Below are 19,668 nucleotides of genomic sequence, written 5' to 3' on the forward strand. Positions count from 1 at the left end.
CCCCACCTTTTTTTCCAGGTAGCACCTAACAGCTCGGGAACTGACATGCCATGAAACATATTTTGAAGAGTGCTGATCTATTCACTCCACTCATTTTACGGAGCAGGACAATGAAACCCCTATTAAGAGATGCGGAGACAATCATCCCTCATGCCTGGCAGGGCTGGGAACTTGACCCTGGCTTCCAGACAACTTGTCCAGGCTCTTTCTCTCACCTTGAAAGAGGAGTCATTAATGGTGGTAGCTTTGATGTATCCCCTAGCACATTTTCATTGTCTGGAATTTGAGGTTGTATTTATTTATAGTTCACTCAGCAATGAATCCATCAAATGCTCTGAATGTTTCTAAAAGGGCATTGGGCCCTGTACAGCTGACCTAAATAAAACACTCTCTTTTAAATTGCATGTAATTTACTATATAGTGAAATATTTTATCATGCTATATAATACCTTTCTAAGAGGTTATTATTTTTACATGAAAAAGTAAATCAAAAGGATCAAATCTCAGTAAAATATGTCACTAAAGTGAAAGTGTATGGCCCAGTGAGAAGTAACCATAGACACTTCTTTTAAACACAGAGCGCAATAGTTGGTGAGTCAAAATTATAAAAAGTTGTCCAAAGGCCACGTGTATACTTTTTCAAATTGTGTAAAGTCAAGTAGTTTGAGCATGCTAGCACTCTTTGGAAGTAACATTTTTCTGACTTATTCTCTGAATTCCAAAGGCACTTTGAATCTATATGTGTTTTAGCACTTCTTTAGCCATACAATTGTTTATGAGACTGTAGTCCTGGATACTTTGAAATCTTTCCCAAGATTTTTTTTCTGCCTGAATACACTTAAGGTAAGAGATATACTCCCATCCGCTGGGATATTTTAAATTGGCTTCTAGCTTCTGAAAATCAAGTTTCCAAATATGTTTCCAAAGCCACTACTGACCCATGCGATACCTTTTTGTGAGTGAGAAAAAGCGCCCCTCCCTGGGGGCATTTGCAGCTCTGCACTGGGGCGCGAGTCCTGGTGAGCGGACTGCAGGCTGGAGTCCAGCCCCACCTACGCCCCCAGACGGGGGCCCTCGTGCAAATGAACAAGTCGCACAAATAAAGCAGGGCTCCTGTCTGCTTCCCTCCCTCTCCTCCAGCCCTCAATGCCTGTAGGCCTGAAGACCTGATCAGGCTCTGTTTATGGACCTTGGGCCTCTCACCTCATCTTGCTGACTCAGCACAGAGTCCTGCTTACTCTCAGTGCTCCGGATCTGATAACTGGGCTCCTGACCATGGTCTCTTTTTTGGTGCCCTTGCTATTTTTTTTTTTTAATAATCTTTTTAAAAATTAATTAATTTATTTATTTTTGGCTGTGTTGGGTCTTCGTTTCTGTGCGAGGGCTTTCTCTAGTTGTGGCGAGCAGGGACCACTCTTCATAGCGGTGTGCGGGCCTCTCACTATCGCGGCCTCTCTTGTTGCGGAGCACCGGCTCCAGACGCGCAGGCTCAGTAGTTGTGGCTCACGGGCCTAGTTGCTCCGCGGCATGTGGGATCTTCCCAGACCAGGGCTCGAACCCGTGTCCCCTGCATTAGCAGGCAGATTCTCAACCACTGCGCCACCAGGGAAGCCCCAAGTGCCCTTGCTATTTTAACTGGGTTTGTGCCTTGAAGTGACCAGTTACCATCTCTGGGTCTTCAGTTCTGCCCAAGGTCAGGACCTATTATCCATGAACAAATCTCTTGGTAATGCCAGCCTTCCTGCCTGAAGTTCTGAACTCTCTCCCCTGCCCTGGATCTCATGATGTCATGTTCATGATTTAGAAATCCTCCCACTTCATCTCACAACTAGACCACCTGAAGTGAAGACCTCTCTTGCAGTGACCCCTTAGGCATGTGCTTTGGCCCCCAGAATAAGCCTACTTGTTTCTGAGTCATTTGTTGGGGTCTCAGTTGCTGAGCCTACTTCTGGGAACTATAGCCACTTACTTGCATGCCCCGCTCTGAATTCCAAGATCCCACAGTCCAGATTCAGTACAAGTGCTGACCCATCTCCTAGGCTCTCTATATCCACATGTGCAATAATAGTTAATATTCAGAGGGGTGACCTTGAGCAGTGTAGATTTCAAAAGCAAGAAATAAAAATGTTGCTTCTGTCCATATTTTACTTTTTAAGGCAGAAAGTAGAAGAAATATAGGTAGAAAGAATATCAACCACAAAGGTTGAAACAAAAAAATGCCTTGATGAAATTCTTACTTACTTAGAAAATTGAGGGCCATGGAACTATATGCTCCAAAAAACCAAGAGCTGTGCCTCTTGACTTCACCACAGTAAAGCCAGGGCCAAGACCATAACAGGTGCTCAGTTAATACTTGCTGAATGAATGAAACTAAAATCTGTCTAAACATAGTATTTAGTCAAGAAAGTTTTCTTGTTCTAGTTCATATAGTTAACTCTTTTATCATACATGTGATAGAACCTGTATTTTTAGTCATTTTGTAGTTTATGATCTTTAATGCATCAGAATAAGAGGGGATAATTAATAAAAATAAACACAATACACATAATAAGCACTAATGACACTAGTGGTTGATATCATGGATCTCAGTAAACATGAGTGAAATATGGGGCTGTATATGAAATACTGGCAAAGTGATAATACTGGCATAAATGGAAAGATATTTTACTTTTGGCAGTGTTAAAGGGTTTTCTACAACTGGGATACACACACAGGACTAAAAATAATCATGCTTTATGTTGCCAGAATACTTGACAATTTACAAAATACTTGAACAAATGTGATCATATTTGATCCTCACAAGAAAGTCGAGGAACATAGTTAAAGGAAATTATGTGCATCACTTTTTTTAAAGAAAATATCTAGTGGTTGATGAAATATAACACCTTTCAAAAAGATTTCTGGTCTATCACTAACAATAACAACTCAACTGATAATGTAGAAAAAAATTAAAAAGATACTCTCTATAATAAAGAAAAAAATGAAAGGAAGGAACCTGTAATGGCAAATTTCATTTCCTGTGATGAAGATAGACTTATATTATTCAACCTGGGAGTTATAGACTGCAATTCTAAGAGATAAGGAATGAGATGCTGGAAGTGAGTAATGAGACTCAAGCTTTGGAAGTCTAGTTTCAGCTCACTGAAGAGGAATTATTACCATACTTACCATTTATATTACATGATATTGATTGTTGTGCACTTCAAAATAGCTATAACTTTGGGGATCCAGAGCAGATATTGGGAAGCATTCAAGAGGCTCTGGTAGTCCACCAGGGGATGCAAATACCATGCAGGGTTCTCAGCCAGCCTGGAGTCTCTCCTTCTGACACATGCTTCTCACTCTTGCTTCCTTGCTTTCCAGGAGTGTTGTCCCTGGATATCCTGCTGGAGAGTCTGGTGAGTAACTCTGGAAACCTACATAATATTCCTACTTAAACAGAAAAATCTATCTTTTAAATAAGGTGATATATTTTAAAGTATTTTTATTGTTTTCTTTCCTTTTTTTCCCCCTTTTCATAAAAGTAACAAGTCCTTTGTTAAAAATGATTCAAACATTATAGAAATATGTAAAAATGTTGCTTTGGTCATCATTTTACTTATTAAGGTAGAAAGTAGAAGAAATACAAATAGAAAATTTCACCTCCCCCTTTGCTCAAGGTAACCTCCATTAATAAATCAGTGTAAGATCCATTGGATCTTTTCTTCTATGCACACACTTAATTAGGCAATAACTTTTAATCTCTGCACTACATTTTTGACAGCTATCTTATATCAGGAAGTAGTGAGAAGAATGATCCTACTAAGGATCCTATGTGATCCTTATGAGATTTTAAAAAGAATTCAACCTCATACTTCAAACAGGGAGAAATTGAATCTCTCAAGAAATATTTTTTAAAAATAGTTGGAGAAAAAAGCCCATCAGTGTTTGGAACTAGCTAGAGCTAGGGTTACCCAAATTCTGGGAACTGCAATGCTAACAGGTTTCTAGCTGTCAAAATTTGAAATAGAATCTACAGGGGCCAAAAGGTTTGAAATAAGAATGTGGTCAGAGGCATCACTGGTATGGACTTTGAGCTGACTAAAACAAACACCAAAATAGCAACAGAGGCTGTCTCAGATGAACTTGCTTTCCCAGCATGCTCTTTCGCTTGTGAGACAGTTCTATTACATTTTTCTGAAAGGGACTCATGCTTCCATTGAAAAGGCAGTCCTGCTCTCATTGCATGGGGCACTGTTTAGGAACTGATAACTGGTTTCCACTTGGAATGCTCTGTCTGGCTGTTTTAGAAATAGTGTTGATGTCTTGCAAAGACACTGTGCTCCAGATGTTTGCAAGTCTCCTGTTTGGAGCTTGCATCATGCATTTCCATAGAAACCAGTCTAGGTGAGATTTCAGGGTTCCTAGAACAGACCAGCTAATCAGATTGCACCTGAAATACCTAATTGTGTGCGCTATAGAAATACGAGTGACATTGTCTTTAAAATATGTTTTCTTTAAGCATTCTAACTTGGGATGCCTGGAATGTGGTTCTAATCTCCGGGCCAGGGACTCTCCATCCTTGTACCAGGCATGTTTCCCAGGCCTTGAAATCACCGTCCCCCAGGACCTGGGAGAACAAGGCACAGTAGGCTGGGGGATGGTGTTGTAATCCCCCCACAAGCTCGCCTTGTCCAAGTAGCTCTCAGTCCCTCCTCTCCAAGGTGCGTATCTGACAAGGATCCTCAAAATGTAAATTGCTTGCTAAAGCAAAGATTACCCATTGGTTTGCTTTAATTGCCTCTCTGCCCTCTGTTTACTGGGAAAGTAAGCTTTCACGTAGGAAGGAGGAAAGCTGTCCTTTACTTTTGGGAGTTAGAAAGAAGATGGAAGTTTGTGAACCACATGCTCAGAAATAAAAACAGCCAGGTGTCCAACAGCGTTTGTAGTTACTGTCTCAAAATGGAGACAGGCTCCAGAGTCCAGGACACTGTAACTTTCCTAAATTTAAGGATGTTTTATCTCTCTTCTGTTTCTAACAGTAAATAGTAATATAATCCTTAAAATAAAAAATTTCTGTGCTTTTTGCGGGGAACAGCAAAGAATGGGGAGATTCGAGGAGCCAGCACTTTTTCTCTCTAAACAGTCTTGAGAGAACAGAATTCCAAATGTTAAAACGGTCCTGGACTTTGTTTGTTGGGAGTTTTTGAATGATTGATTTTATTTCAGTACCGCTCATTGGCCTGTCCATATGGATTTTAAAGGTGTAAACTGTGAGTGAGACGGAGAGAAGACGGTCTCCAAGTGGAACCTGCCGCATCAGCATCACTCGGGAACTTGTTAGACACACATGTTCTCAAAACCCACCCTAGCCCTAGCGAATCAAAAACTCTGGGATTGGAGACCAGCAGTCTGTGGTCCACAAGCCCTTCCAGATGATTCCAATTACCAAGCTCAAGCCTGAGGAGCCCTCGGGGGCGGATAAGGACTTGCTGGATCTGCTTTTAAATACTGGCTCTGCTACTTAACAGCTGTGTGCACTGAGCAAGTTCGTTTCGCAGAGTTTATGGTGTTGACTGAAAGCGCATAACCTAAAAGCTTTATCTGAAGACCTTACTTAGCACTATAGCCTGGGAATCAGCCTCTCAGATAGCTCTGAGGAACTGTTCCAAAGGGGTAAGGGAGGAGCCAGGATATTTAGGAGTTTTTGCTAAAAAAACAAACAAAAATGTAGTCGAGCATCAAAAGATTACTGCTAATCACAAAAACCAGACATCTCAGGTTAATGATTTTAGTGCTTTTCTATGTATGGGAAGATGCAAGAGTCTGGGCTCATTGAATTTATTCCTTTGAGATGCACCTTAACTAACTAGGGCCAGTATCCTGTTTTTCTGCAGCCTGAATTCCCCTCAGGGAGCACCACTGGGGTGGCTGCAGTGCCTGATGGCTTGATGGAGGGCAACATTCATTGTTTACTGGAATGGCAGGCAACAGTTTTTTTGTTGTTTTTGTTTTGTTTTGTTTTTGGTCCACAATGGAGAAGACTCAATGAGATAATTTATTTGAAGCACTTAGGGTAATGCCAGACACACAGAAAACAATAAATGTTAGCTGCTATGGTCACCATTGTGTATAGAGGGAAGGTTAAGTCTCGGGACCTTCAACAAATTAGCACAGCATTTGCCAGCTTAAAGGGCTCTTTCAGTTTCTGACACTGTGCTTCCAAAGAATCCAAAGTTAAATAAATTCTTTGTGATTTCTCCCACACAGAACTTTGAACAGAGCAGTAGTGTTCAACCTGGCTCATTATCAGAAGCTTTTAATGGAGCTTTTAAACCACCCTGCCTGGACCTTCAGAGCTGTCATCTCCAGTGGTAGGCCCTGGGCATCTATAATTTTAAAAAATCTCTATAGGCAATGCTGCAGAAGAGCTACTGGAACCGAAGGGGATAATAGCTAGAGCTAAGATGCACTATTTGTGCCAGGCACTACGCTAACTCCTTTGCCTACACTGCTTCATTTAATTCTTACGGCAGTACTATGAGGTGGGTTCTATCAGTTTCTGTATTTTGCAGGTGAGGAAACTGAGGCAAGTGAGCCTAATAACCTAATCAAGTTCACATAGCTGAGAAGTGGTTTAGGACCAGAGCCCAGGTTTGGGCTATTAATTGCATTTTAACTGATGCATTCATTTACTCTTTCATCCAACATTTATTTATTATACATGACCAGGTAACACCCTGAGAGCTGGGACATATAAAAATGAATAAAGATCTCCATCCCCATCTCAAGAAGTTCATGACTTTTGCTGTTGTCGTTCAGACTGAACAAGAATGACAGATTGCCTCATTTTAAAAGATGATGTCATGTGTCTGTGTTTGAGAGGCTGAAAAGATTTTCTATGACTACCAGCCTCCTCCTCTCAATGGCCACTTACTGAATCCATCACCTTTTGCAAATTAGCCTCCCGGTCTGTGAAGATCGGGTCTGTCTGCTGGCTGCTGGCGTTGAGCGGCTCTGGGGCAGCCTTGAAGCTCCGTGTTAGCAACTCCTTAGGGTGGTCCTCTGCTCTCCCGGCTGGGGTTGTGCCATTCACTTCAGTTCAGTATGCTAGCCATCCAATCCCTTCGGTTGGCCAATCAATCAAACCGTGGGGTAGGAAGCGCATCACCACAGAGCTGTTAGTCTGGCAGTCTTCCAGGGATAAAGCCTGCCACTTACACCTAAAGCGACAACTGTTCCGAAATTTCCCAGCAATGTACAAAGAAAAGGCTGAGGCCTACTTTTTAGAATCGTGCAATGTTAACGCCGGCCAAATCCCCAAACATAGTGTACGGCTCACCGGGAAACTGAGCTGCGGGGTCTCTAACCAGGCTGGGACTGGGCTCCTGGCGCAATCTGCGACCCCCCACTGCCCCCTAGAGTCAGAGCTGAGCAGTGTTTCAAATAGACACAATATTAAAGTGCAGCGATCATCACCTTGGAGCAGGCAAATGATCCTCCCTGGTTGACAGCCTTGGAAGACACCGCCCCCGGGGTGCAGCCACAGCAGCTTCCCCGCCCGCGCGCGGGAGAGGAGAGAAGTTTTGGGGCAAAGGTCGTTCTCCGGACTGGTATTCAGGTTGCACAGATGAGGGGGCAGCGGAACCTTTCTCCTCCGCCTTGCTCTCGCTTCCACCCGGTCCCAGTTGGCGCCGGACGCAGCAGTGGAGGCTTATAAACATGGAGACAGAGGACGCTGGGAGTGGAGAGCCGTCTTCTCGGCTGGGGGCTTCGGCGTCCACTAATGACCGGCTTTTCCTGGTTAAAGGTGTGGTGTGGTGAGGTGCGGGTGTCGGGGTAACCTCACCCGGGGCCCTAGCCTGCGCTGGAGCTGGCATTCCCACTCACACGCCGCCCAGGGAGACCTTCGCTTGGGTGCCCTGAGTTTAGCCCGTGGGCTGGTCCCGCGAGCTGTTCTGTATGTGCTGCATTTCCCCCATTCCCTCTGCAGTTCCTCTCGTGTCCTCCCTTTTCTAACTCCCACTATCTCTTTTTTCTCCCCTGGAGAAACTTCACGCAGTTGTCCCCGGGAAGAGGGGAAGGGACCCTGCGCTTATTTTCTACCTTAGCATGGCCTCAGGAACCAGAGGTCGTGTGGTCACGCAGGTTTCCCAGCCGCTGTCATTTACCTTTGCCAAGAGCTGCTTAGCCATCGTTTCTCGAATTTCAAAAGTGATTTTTAAATAGTATCTGAAACTTACTTGTGTCCATCTTTTTAACGTAAGGTTTTTTTGTTTTTTTTTTCCCCTCTCCCCACCCTCCATGCCCTACCCCCAAAACTCTTGACAGGTGGAATTTTCCTTGGTACTGTTGCTGCAGCGGGAATGCTGGCTGGATTTGTTACAACACTATCATTGGCTAAAAAGAAAAGTCCTGAATGGTTCAATAAGGTTTGTGACACCGAAATCCATTCATAGCATTATTGTTGTTTACAAATCAATGGCAGCTGTTTTGACTAGGAAAAGTAAAGAAAGTGTTGATGGCCTTTCACATTACTTTAAGAAGTAACCCAATATGCACCTCATAGATTCAGGAAGTGTACAAATTAATCAACTGTCAGAAGTACTTAATTACGTGCTTTTTAAACTTTTAGCAGAACAAGACTTTGAAAGCTCATCCAGTACATTTCCTATTCACAACATGACATTAAATCTAAATCTAGGTAAATCATTCTCAGTTGTAAGAGACCCCAATATTGTATGTACCACTAAAAAAGAAAAAGAAAATGCCAGTTAAATTCTTGAGACAGCACTGCAAGAGGCGTTTCTGTCTCAGAGATGTTAAAATGATGAAATACAGTGCATCTTAGTATAGATGAAAAACATAGGTCAGCTCCTTGAACCCAGAAACCATGCATGCTTGTGCAGTGCAGCAGCCCCACTCCCTAGAAAATTGCCTGGCACATAGTAGGTGCTCAGTAAATTTTGGTTGAATGACTATAACCTACGGAAGGCAGAAAATCCTTATTCCATGAACAAGATTGAGCAGTCATGCTGTCATGGACAGGTGTACTTCATTTTCCCAGTTGAGAAATTTTCTTCCCCTTGTGGTGGTTCTTCTCTTTCTGCCCTACCCGCCTCATAAGGTTTATTTATCCATTAATTAATTGCTTCAACAAATGTTTATTTTGGATCTTTTTTTTTTAACATCTTTATTGGAGTATAATTGCTTTACAATGGTGTGTTAGTTTCTGCTTTATAACAAAGTGAATTAGTTATACATATACATATGTTCCCATATCTCTTCCCTCTTGCGTCTCCCTCCCTCCCTCCCACCCTCCCTATCCCACCCCTCTAGGTGGTCACAAACCACCGAGCTGATCTCCCTGTGCTATGCGGCTGCCTCCCACTAGCTATCTATTTTACGTTTGGTAGTGTATATATGTCCATGCCACTCTCTCACTTTGTCACAGTTTACCCTTCCCCCTCCCCGTATCCTCAAGTCCATTCTCTAGTAGGTCTGTGTCTTTATTCCCGTCTTACCCCTAGGTTCTTCATAAACTTTTTTTTTTCTTAGATTCCATATATATGTGTTAGCATACGGTATTTGTTTTTCTCTTTCTGACTTACTTCACTCTGTATGACAGACTCTAGGTCCATCCACCTCACTACAAATATCTCAATTTCGTTTCTTTTTATGGCTGAGTAATATTCCATTGTATATATGTGCCACATCTTCTTTATTTTGGATCTTTTATGTGCAGGCACTGTGCTAGCTAGGTGCAAGAGATACAGAAATGAACAAAACATATGTACCCCTCAAAAAGCTAAGTCTGGTGTGGGAGACAGATGGTAAACAAATAATCACACAAATAACAATGTAATTACAATTTGATATTTGCTTTGGAATACAGTGTTATGTGAAAAGTCATAAACCGGTTGAATTCCTTTTTGACTTGTATTTATCTTTAATAATCTAATAATCATATTTAAGCCTTAAGAATGGCAAGAGACCACATTTAAAGTGCATTTGGATTCCCCTCTGAATACTCAGAGCTCCTGTGGAGTTTCCCAAATCACTGTTACGAACTTCATGGTCATTTTCCCCCTATGTCACAGAATATTTTCAGAGCAGAAATATATATTTTGTGGCAGAAATCAGTGAAACCTGACTGATAGTGGTGCTTTAATAGTGGAGTTTTGGTTGATTTCTAAATCCAAGTTAACATGATAACCTTTGGGTCACAGATCTTTTTTGAGAATCTGTTGAAAGCTAGCGATTCTCTCTCAGGAAAAAAAAAAAAAGCACATATACATGTTCACAACTTTGCATTCTATTTTGTGGTTCTGAGATTTGATATCACACATGGCCTTTACGGTCTAACATTGGTTTTAAACTGTGGTCCACAGAACCCTGGGGATCCTTGAGACCCTTTGGGGGTCTGAAAAGTCAGTTATTTTCATAATACTGCTAAGATACCTGCACTAATGGTACAGAAACAATAGAGGGTAAAACTGCTGGTGCCTTGCTGTAGTCGAGGCAGTGGCCCCAAACTATACTAGCAGGCATTGTTTTCTTCCTTCCTGTGCCCCCGAGGTTAAAGCCATCATTGCATAAGAGTATCCTCGATGAAGAAGTAAAATTATTTATTTTTAATATCTTGACCCTTGAACTTAACCTCTTTAATATTCTGTGTGAAGAAATGGGAAGTACACATAAAGCACTTCTGCTTTATACCAAAGTAATTATGTTTTTCTCAAGAAAAAGCAGTTGTGTGAGATACACAGTGAACTAGCCACTTTTTTTCATGGCATATTATTTTCACTTGTAAGAGCAACAGACAAATTGTAGTTATTCAGAAGTGAGTATTTGGTAGACATTTTCTTGAAAATGAAGAAAATGAACCTGTCTCTTCAAGCAAGCAATTGTTAGTATTTGTTGCCAGTGATAAAATTCCAGTTTTTAGGTAAAAATTAGGTTTTAGAAAACTTGTGTCTGCCCTTGTGAGCTTGCCAGCTGCTCAAACACTTAAAAGGCTTTTCCTTATTTTTTAAAGATTTACTTATTTATTTATTTATTTATTTTATTTATTTTTGGCTGCTGTTGGGTCTTAGTTGTGGCACGTGGGATCTTCATTGCGTCACATGGGCTCTTTGTTGTGGTGCACAGGCTTCTCTCTAGTTGCGTGCAGGCTCCAGGGTGCATGGGCTCTGTAGTTGTGGCGTGTGGGCTCTGTAGTTGTGGCGTGTGGGCTCTGTAGTTGTGGCGTGTGGGTTCTGTAGTTGTGGCGCGTGGGTTCTGTAGTTGTGGCGTGCGGGTTCCTGAGCACGTAGGCTCTAGTTGTGGCACGCGGGCTCTCTAGTTGAAGCGCATGAGCTCAGTAGTTATGGCACGTGGGCTTAGTTGCCCCACGACATGTGGATCTTAGTTCCCTGACCAGGGATCGAACCCACATCACCTGCATTATAAGGTGGATTCTTTACCACTGGACCACCAGGGAAGTCCCTAAAGGCTTTTCTAATGAGATTGGTAGGGATATGAATGATGTAATTTTTTGGTATTTAATAAATAAATGATGTCAACAGTTGAAAGATAACTTATCTTGGCAAATCATTATTTTCTGAATGATCATGATGCCTGGATAAAAGTTCCATTCAAAAATGCAGATTAGACTAATGGATTTTAATGTAATAAAGTACAAAAATTCATTGATACGATTTTATATTCCATATTGCAGATAATTTTTAAGAAACTATTTGTTGAGTTTGGGTATAGTATCAAAGAAGGGAGGCTATTAAAATACTCCTCCCTTTTCCAACCACATATCTGTATGAGGAGAGATTTTATTCATATACTTCAACCAATAAACATATTGCAACAGATTTAATATAGACACATATATGAAAATTCAGCTGTCTTTATTAAATCAGACATTTAAAAGATTAACAAAAACGTAAAACATTGCCTATCTTTGCACTAAATGTTTTGTTTTGTAAGATGGTTATTTTTTTTTAATTAATTAATTTATTGATTGATTGATTGATTTTTGGCTATGTTGGGTCTTCGTTTCTGTGCGAGGGCTTTCTCTAGTTGCGGCAAGCGGGGGCCACTCTTCATCGCGGTGCGCGGGCCTCTCACTATCGTGGCCTCTCTTGTTGCGGAGCACAGGCTCCAGACGCACAGACTCAGTAGCTGTGGCTCACGGGCCCAGTTGTTCCCGCGGCATGTGGGATCTTCCCAGACCAGGGCTCGAACCCGTGTCCCCTGCATTAGCAGGCAGATTCTCAACCACTGCGCCACCAGGGAAGCCCTGTAAGATGGTTATTTTAATTCACATAATCAGAAATCTTTGGGATCGAAGTATAAATGGATCCTGAGACCAGGAAGTTTGAGAACCCCTGTTTTGGAGGTTAAATATCCTTCAAATAACAGTTATTTCAAGACCCATTTAGGTAATGAACAGACCATAAGGGTGAGTCATCATCTTTCTGATATAGCTACAACTTATGAGAAATTATAAAAATAAATCTTTAAAAAATATATATTGTTTATGTTACAACAACATGGCTATTTCTGTGATGTAAAGAATATAGCAAAATGTATCAGATAAGAATGCTCTGTAAACGAAGACCCAACACAGCCATAAATAAATAAATAAATAAAGAATAATTAAAAATAAATAAATAAATAAATAAACCCTTAAAAAAAAAAAGAATGCTCTGTAGGGGAAATAGCTAGATTGAGCATTCTTTTTAAATATCAGTTTGATTTATGTCAAATTCAGCCCAGGATTAAACTGAAAAAAAAAAATAAAAACTAAAAACATGAACCTTATTCTTAGGTAAGCAGTTAACTTTCTGAAAAACTGAACAATTTGTTCTTGATAGGTCCTGCACCTGTGAATAATAGATTAATTCTTTGTTTGCCGAATTTTTTTTTTTTTTTTTATTCACACACACACACACACTGTATTTTATTTTTACAAGACATAAATAGACTGACACCAAGCATTGTACATGGATGACCACAACAAAAGCAACAATGATTGCAATTACCAAACATGAAACACACTCATACTATGTCATAATATTGACATTCAGTCCAGTAATCCTCCACTGTAACAGCTCCTTTACTTTGCAGTGAAAATTGATTTGTATATTCTTTGCCTCTGAGTCCTTGTGGGATTTTTTTTTTTTTTAATTCAGACAGAAAGTCACAAAAATTATACTCATCCTCATCAGTTCACTCAGTCCCATGTATTTTAATTTTTTTTTCATCTTGATCTTTTGTTAGCACTTTTATGAGTTCATCAGTTTTTCATTAGAGTTCTGAAAATGCTTATTCATTCAGTTCAGCAGTACAGTCAGTTACCAGAAACCTGTACTTGTCAGAGTCTTTTCCATGAATTTCTTGAAGATGAAACCCTTTTATAGGAACATATTTGCAAAATCATCAGAGTACACCCATAACTGTCTGTAAATGACAAAAGACTTAAAAATGACCACGGTTAAAGATTTGATGAAAGTTCATAATAATGCAGTTGACAAGAAAATTAGTTATTTCTGAGATATACATTTTAAAGTAATAACTAGGATTATTACTTATAACATTATACCAGAACATATAAGATTTTTAGAAATTTCATGTAATGTCTGAAACATTTATATTAACATATTTCCATACATATTTCCATACAAATACAAATATAAGATTTTTAGAAATTTCATGTAATGTCTGAAACATTTATATTAACATATTTCCATACAAATAACCCAATGAAAGTTTAGTATTAGTTGTTTTGTTTGTTTTTTTATACTGCAGGTTCTTATTAGGCATCAGTTTTATACACATCAGTGTATACATGTCAATCCCAATTGCCCAATTCAGCACACCACCATCCCCACCTCACCGCAGTTTTCCCCCCTTGGTGTCCATATGACCATTCTCTACATTTGTGTCTCAACTTCTGCCCTGCAAACTGGCTCATCTGTACCATTTTTCTAGGTTCCACATACATGCATTAATATACGATATTTGTTTTTCTCTTTCTGACTTACTTCACTCTGTATGACAGTCTCTAGATCCATCCATGTCTCAACAAATGACTCAATTTCGTTCCTTTTTATGGCTGAGTAATATTCCATTGTATATATGTACCACAACTTCTTTATCCATTCGTCTGTTGATGGGCATTTAGGTTGCTTCCATGACCTGGCTATTGTAAATAGTGCTGCAATGAACATTCGGGTGCATGTGTCTTTTTGAATTACGGTTTTCTCTGGGTATATGCCCAGTAGTGGGATTGCTGGGTCATATGGTAATTCTATTTTTAGTTTTTTAAGGAACCTCCATACTGTTCTCCATAGTGGCTGTATCAATTTACATTCCCACCAACAGTGCAAGAGGGTTCCCTTTTCTCCACACCCTCTCCAGCATTTGTTGTTTGTAGATTTTCTGATGATGCCCATTCTAACAGGAGTGAGGTGATACCTCATTGTAGTTTTGATTTGCATTTCTCTAATAATTAGTGATGTTGAGCATCTTTTCATGTGCTTCGTGGCCATCTGTATGTCTTCTTTGGAGAAATGTCTATTTAGGTCTTCTGCCCATTTTTGGATTGGGGTGTTTGTTTCTTTGATATTGAGCTGAATGAGCTGTTTATATATTTTGGAGATTAATCCTTTGTCCGTTGATTCATTTGCAAATATTTTCTCCCATTCTGAGGGCTGTCTTTTCGTCTTGTTTATGGTTTCCTTTGCTGTGCAAAAGCTTTGAAGTTTCATTAGGTCCCATTTGTTTATTTTTGTTTTTATTTCCATTACTCTAGGAGGTGGATCAAAAAAGATCTTGCTGTGATTTATGTCAGAGAGTGTTCTTCCTATGTTTTCCTCTAAGAGTTTTATAGTGTCCAGTCTTATATTTAGGTCTCTAATCCATTTTGAGTTTATTTTTGTGTATGGTGTTAGGGAGTATTCTAATTTCATTCTTTTACATGTAGCTGTCCAGTTTTCCCAGCACCACTTATTGAAGAGACTGTCTTTTCTCCATTGTATATCTTTGCCTCCTTTGTCATAGATTAGTTGACCATAGGTGCGTGGGTTAATCTCTGGGCTTTCTATCTTGTTCCATTGATCTATGTTTCTGTTTTTGTGCCAGTACCATACTGTCTTGATTACTGTAGCTTTGTAGTATAGTCTGAAGTCAGGGAGTCTGATTCCTCCAGCTCCATTTTTTTCCCTCAAGACTGCTTTGGCTATTCGGGGTCTTTTGTGTCTCCATACAAATTTTAAGATTTTTTGTTCTAGTTCTGTAAAAAAATGCCATTGGTAATTTGATAGGGATTGCATTGAATCTGTAGATTGCTTTGGGTAGTATACTCATTTTCACAATGTTGATTCTTCCAATCCAAGAACATGGTATATCTCTCCATCTGTTGGTATCATCTTTAATTTCTTTCATCAGTGTCTTATAGTTTTCTGCATACAGGTCTTTCGTCTCCCTAGGTAGGTTTATTCCTAGGTATTTTATTCTTTTTGTTGCAATGGTAAATGGGAGTGTTTCCATAATTTCTCTTTCAGATTTTTCATCATTAGTGTATAGGAATGCAAGAGATTTCTGTGCATTAATTTTGTATCCTGCAACTTTACCATATTCGTTAATTAGCTCTAGCAGTTTTCTGGTGGCAGTTTTAGGATTCTCTATGTATAGTATCATGTCATCCGCAAACAGTGACAGTTTTACTTCTTCTTTTCCAATTTGTATTCCTTTTATTTCTTTTTCTTCTCTGATTGCCGTGGCTAGGACTTTCAGAACTATGTTGAATAATAGTGGTGAGAGTGGACATCCTTGTCTCGTTCCTGATCTTAGAGGAAATGCTTTCAGTTTTTCACCATTGAGAATGATGTTTGCTGTGGGTTTGTCATATATGGCCTTTATTATGTTGAGGTAGGTTCCCTCTATGCCCACTTTCTGGAGAGTTTTTATCAGAAATGGGTGTTGAATTTTGTCAAAAGCTTTTTCTGCATCTATTGAGATGATCATATGGTTTTTATTCTTCAATTTGTTAATATGGTGTATTACATTGATTGATTTGCGTATATTGAAGAATCCTTGCATCCCTGGGATAAATCCCACTTGATCGTGGTGTATGATCCTTTTAATGTGTTGCTGGATTCTGTTTGCTAGTATTTTGTTGAGGATTTTTGCATCTATATTCATCAGTGATATTGGTCTGTAATTTTCTTTTTTTGTAGTGTCTTTGTCTGGTTTTGGTATCAGGGTGATGGTGGCCTCATAGAATGAGTTTGGGAGTGTTCCTTCCTCTGCAATTTTTTGGAAGAGTTTGAGAAGGATGGGTGTTAGCTCTTCTCTAAATGTTTGATAGAATTCACCTGTGAAGCCATCTGGTCCTGGACTTTTGTTTGTTGGAAGATTTTTAATCACAGTTTCAATTTCATTACTTGTGATTGGTCTGTTCATATTTTCTGTTTCTTCCTGATTCAGTCTGGGAAGGTTATACCTTTCTAAGAATTTGTCCATTTCTTCCAGGTTGTCCATTTTATTGGCATAAAGTTGCTTGTAGTAGTCTCTTAGGATGCTTTGTATTTCTGCGGTGTCTGTTGTAACTTCTCCTTTTTCATTTCTGATTTTATTGATTTGAGTCCTCTCCCTCTTTTTCTTGATGAGTCTGGCTAATGGCTTATCAATTTTGTTTATCTTCTCAAAGAACCAACTTTTAGTTTTATTGATCTTTGCTATTGTTTTCTTTGTTTCTATTTCATTTATTTCTGCTCTGATCTTTATGATTTCTTTCCTTCTGCTAACTTTGGGTTTTGTTTGTTCTTCTTTCTCTAGTTTCTTTAGGTGTAAGGTTAGATTGTTTACTTGAGATTTTTCTTGTTTCTTTAGGTAGGCTTGTATAGCTATAAACTTCCCTCTTAGAACCGCTTTTGCTGCATCCCATAGGTTTTGGGTCGTCGTGTTTTCATTGTCATTTGTCTCTAGGTATTTTTTTATTTCCTCTTTGATTTCTTCAGTGATCTCTTGGTTATTTAGTAACGTATTGTTTAGCCTCCATGTGTTTGTCCTTTTTACGTTTTTTTCCCTGTAATTCATTTCTAATCTCATAGCGTTGTGGTCAGAAAAGATGCTTGATATGATTTCAATTTTCTTAAATTTACTGAGGCTTGATTTGTGACACAAGATGTGATCTATCCTGGAGAATGTTCCGTGCGCACTTGAGAAGAACGTGTAATCTGCTGTTTTTGGATGGAATGTCCTATATATATCAATTAAATCTATCTGGTCTATTGTGTCATTTAAAGCTTCTGTTTCCTTATTTATTTTCATTTTGGATGATCTGTCCATTGGTGTAAGTGAGGTGTTAAAGTCCCCCACTATTATTGTGTTACTGTCGATTTCCTCTTTTATAGCTGTTAGCAGTTGCCTTATGTATTGAGGTGCTCCTATGTTGGGTGCATATATATTTATAATTGTTATATCTTCTTCTTGGATTGATCCCTGGATCATTATGTAGTGTCCTTCCTTGTCTCTTGTAACATTCTTTATTTTAAAGTCTATTTTATCTGATATGAGTATAGCTACTCCAGCTTTCTTTTGATTTCCATTTGCATGGAATATCTTTTTCCATCCCCTCACTTTCAGTCTGTATGTGTCCCTAGGTCTAAAGTGGGTCTCTTGTAGACAGCATATATATGGGTCTTGTTTTTGTATCCATTCAGCCAGTCTGTGTCTTTTGGTTGGGGCATTTAATCCATTCACGTTTAAGGTAATTATCAATATGTATGTTCCTATGACCATTTTCTTAATTGTTTTGGGTTTGTTTTTGTAGGTCCTTTTCTTCTCTTGTGTTTCCCACTTAGAGAAGTTCCTTTAGCATTTGTTGTAGAGCTGGTTTGGTGGTGCTGAATTCTCTTAGCTTTTGCTTGTCTGCAAAGCTTTTGATTTCTCCATCAAATCTAAATGAGATCCTTGCTGGGTAGAGTAATCTTGGTTGTAGGTTCTTCCCTTTCATCACTTTAAGTATATCATGCCACTCCCTTCTGGCTTGCAGAGTTTCTGCTGAGAAATCAGCTGTTAACCTTATGGGAGTTCCCTTGTATGTTATTTGTCGTTTTTCCCTTGCTGCTTTCAATAATTTTTCTTTGTCTTTAATTTTTGCCACTTTGATTACTATGTGTCTCGGCGTGTTTCTCCTTGGGTTTATTCTGTATGGGACTCTCTGCGCTTCCTGGACTTGGGTGGCTATTTCCTTTCCCATGTTAGGGAAGTTTTCGACTATAATCTCTTCAAATATTTTCTCTGGTCCTTTCTCTCTCTCTTCTCCTTCTGGGACCCCTATAATGCGAATGTTGTTGCGTTTAATGTTGTCCCAGAGGTCTCTTAGGCTGTCTTCATTTCTTTTCATTCTTTTTTCTTTAGTCTGTTCTGCAGCAGTGAATTCCACCATTCTGTCTTCCAGGTCACTTATCCGTTCTTCTGCCTCAGTTATTCTGCTATTGATTCCTTCAAGTGTAGTTTTCATTTCAGTTATTGTATTGGTGATCTCTGTTTGTTTGTTCTTTAATTCTTCTAGGTCTTTGTTAATCATTTTTTGCATCTTCTCAATCTTTGCCTCCATTCTTATTCCGAGGTCCTGGATCATCTTCACTATCATTATTCTGAATTCTTTTTCTGGAAGGTTGCCTATCTCCACTTCATTTAGTTGTTTTTCTGGGGTTTTTTCTTGTTCCTTCATCTGGTACATAGCCCTCTGCCTTTTCATCTTCTCTATCTTTCTGTAACTGTGGTTTTTGGTCCACAGGCTGCAGGATCGTAGTTTTTCTTGCTTCTGTTGTCTACCCTCTGGTGGTTGAGGCTATCTAAGAGGCTTGATGGGAGGCTCTGGTGGTGGGTAGAGCTGACTGTTGCTGTGGCGGTCAGAGCTCAGTAAAACCTTAATCCACTTGACTGTTGATGGGTGGGGCTGGGTTCCCTCCCTGTTGGTTGTTTTGCCTGAGGCAACCCAACACTGGAGCCTACCGGTGCTCTTTGGTGGGGTTAATGGCAGACTCTGGGAGGGCTCACGCCAAGGAGAACTTCCCAGAACCTCTGCTGCCAGTGTCCTTATCCCCACGGTGAAACAGAGCCACTACTCGCCTCTGCAGGAGACCCCCCAACACCAGCAGGTAGGTCTGGTTCAGTCTCCCCCAGGGTCACTGCTCCTTCCCCTGGGTCCCGATGCACACATTACTTTGTGCGTGCCCTCCAAGAGTGGGGTCTCTGTTTCCCCCAGTCCTGTCAAAGTCCTGCAATCAATTCCCACTAGGCTTCAAAGTCTGATTCTCTAGGAATTCCTCCTCCCGTTGCCGGACCCCCAGGTTGGGAAGCCTGACGTGGGGCTCAGAACCTTCACTCCAGTGGGTGGAATTCTGTGGTATAAGTGTTCGCCAGTCTGTGAGTCACCCACCCAGCAGTTATGGAATTTGATTTTACTCTGATTGCGCCCCTCCTACCGTCTCACTGTGGCTTCTCCTCTGTCCTTGGACGTGGGGTATCCTCCTTGGTGAAGTCCAGGGTCTTCCTGTCAATGATTGTCCAGCAGCCAGTTGTGATTCTGGTGCTCTCGCAAGAGGGAGTCAATAGATTAATTCTTGTTAAAATAGATAGAAGATAAGGGGCACCCATGTCTTTAAGCATAAGAGGTAT

The 19,668-nt window shown here is 40.1% G+C and overlaps 1 protein-coding gene across 1 annotated transcript in view; it reads left to right on the forward strand.

The window, feature by feature from the left end:
• The first annotated feature begins 7,645 nt into the window (after nucleotides 1-7,645).
• The window catches only part of TMEM242 (transmembrane protein 242), a 54,641-nt gene continuing 42,618 nt past the window's right edge, over nucleotides 7,646-19,668 (forward strand). Inside the window, exons 1-2 of the mRNA XM_036872067.1 lie at nucleotides 7,646-7,789; nucleotides 8,311-8,411. Coding sequence (XP_036727962.1) covers nucleotides 7,702-7,789; nucleotides 8,311-8,411 — 189 coding nt within the window. The 5' untranslated portion in view covers nucleotides 7,646-7,701. The remainder of the gene's footprint in view (nucleotides 7,790-8,310; nucleotides 8,412-19,668) is intronic.

Source organism: Balaenoptera musculus, chromosome 12 (assembly GCF_009873245.2).
Source record: "Balaenoptera musculus isolate JJ_BM4_2016_0621 chromosome 12, mBalMus1.pri.v3, whole genome shotgun sequence".
NCBI lineage: Eukaryota > Metazoa > Chordata > Mammalia > Artiodactyla > Balaenopteridae > Balaenoptera > Balaenoptera musculus.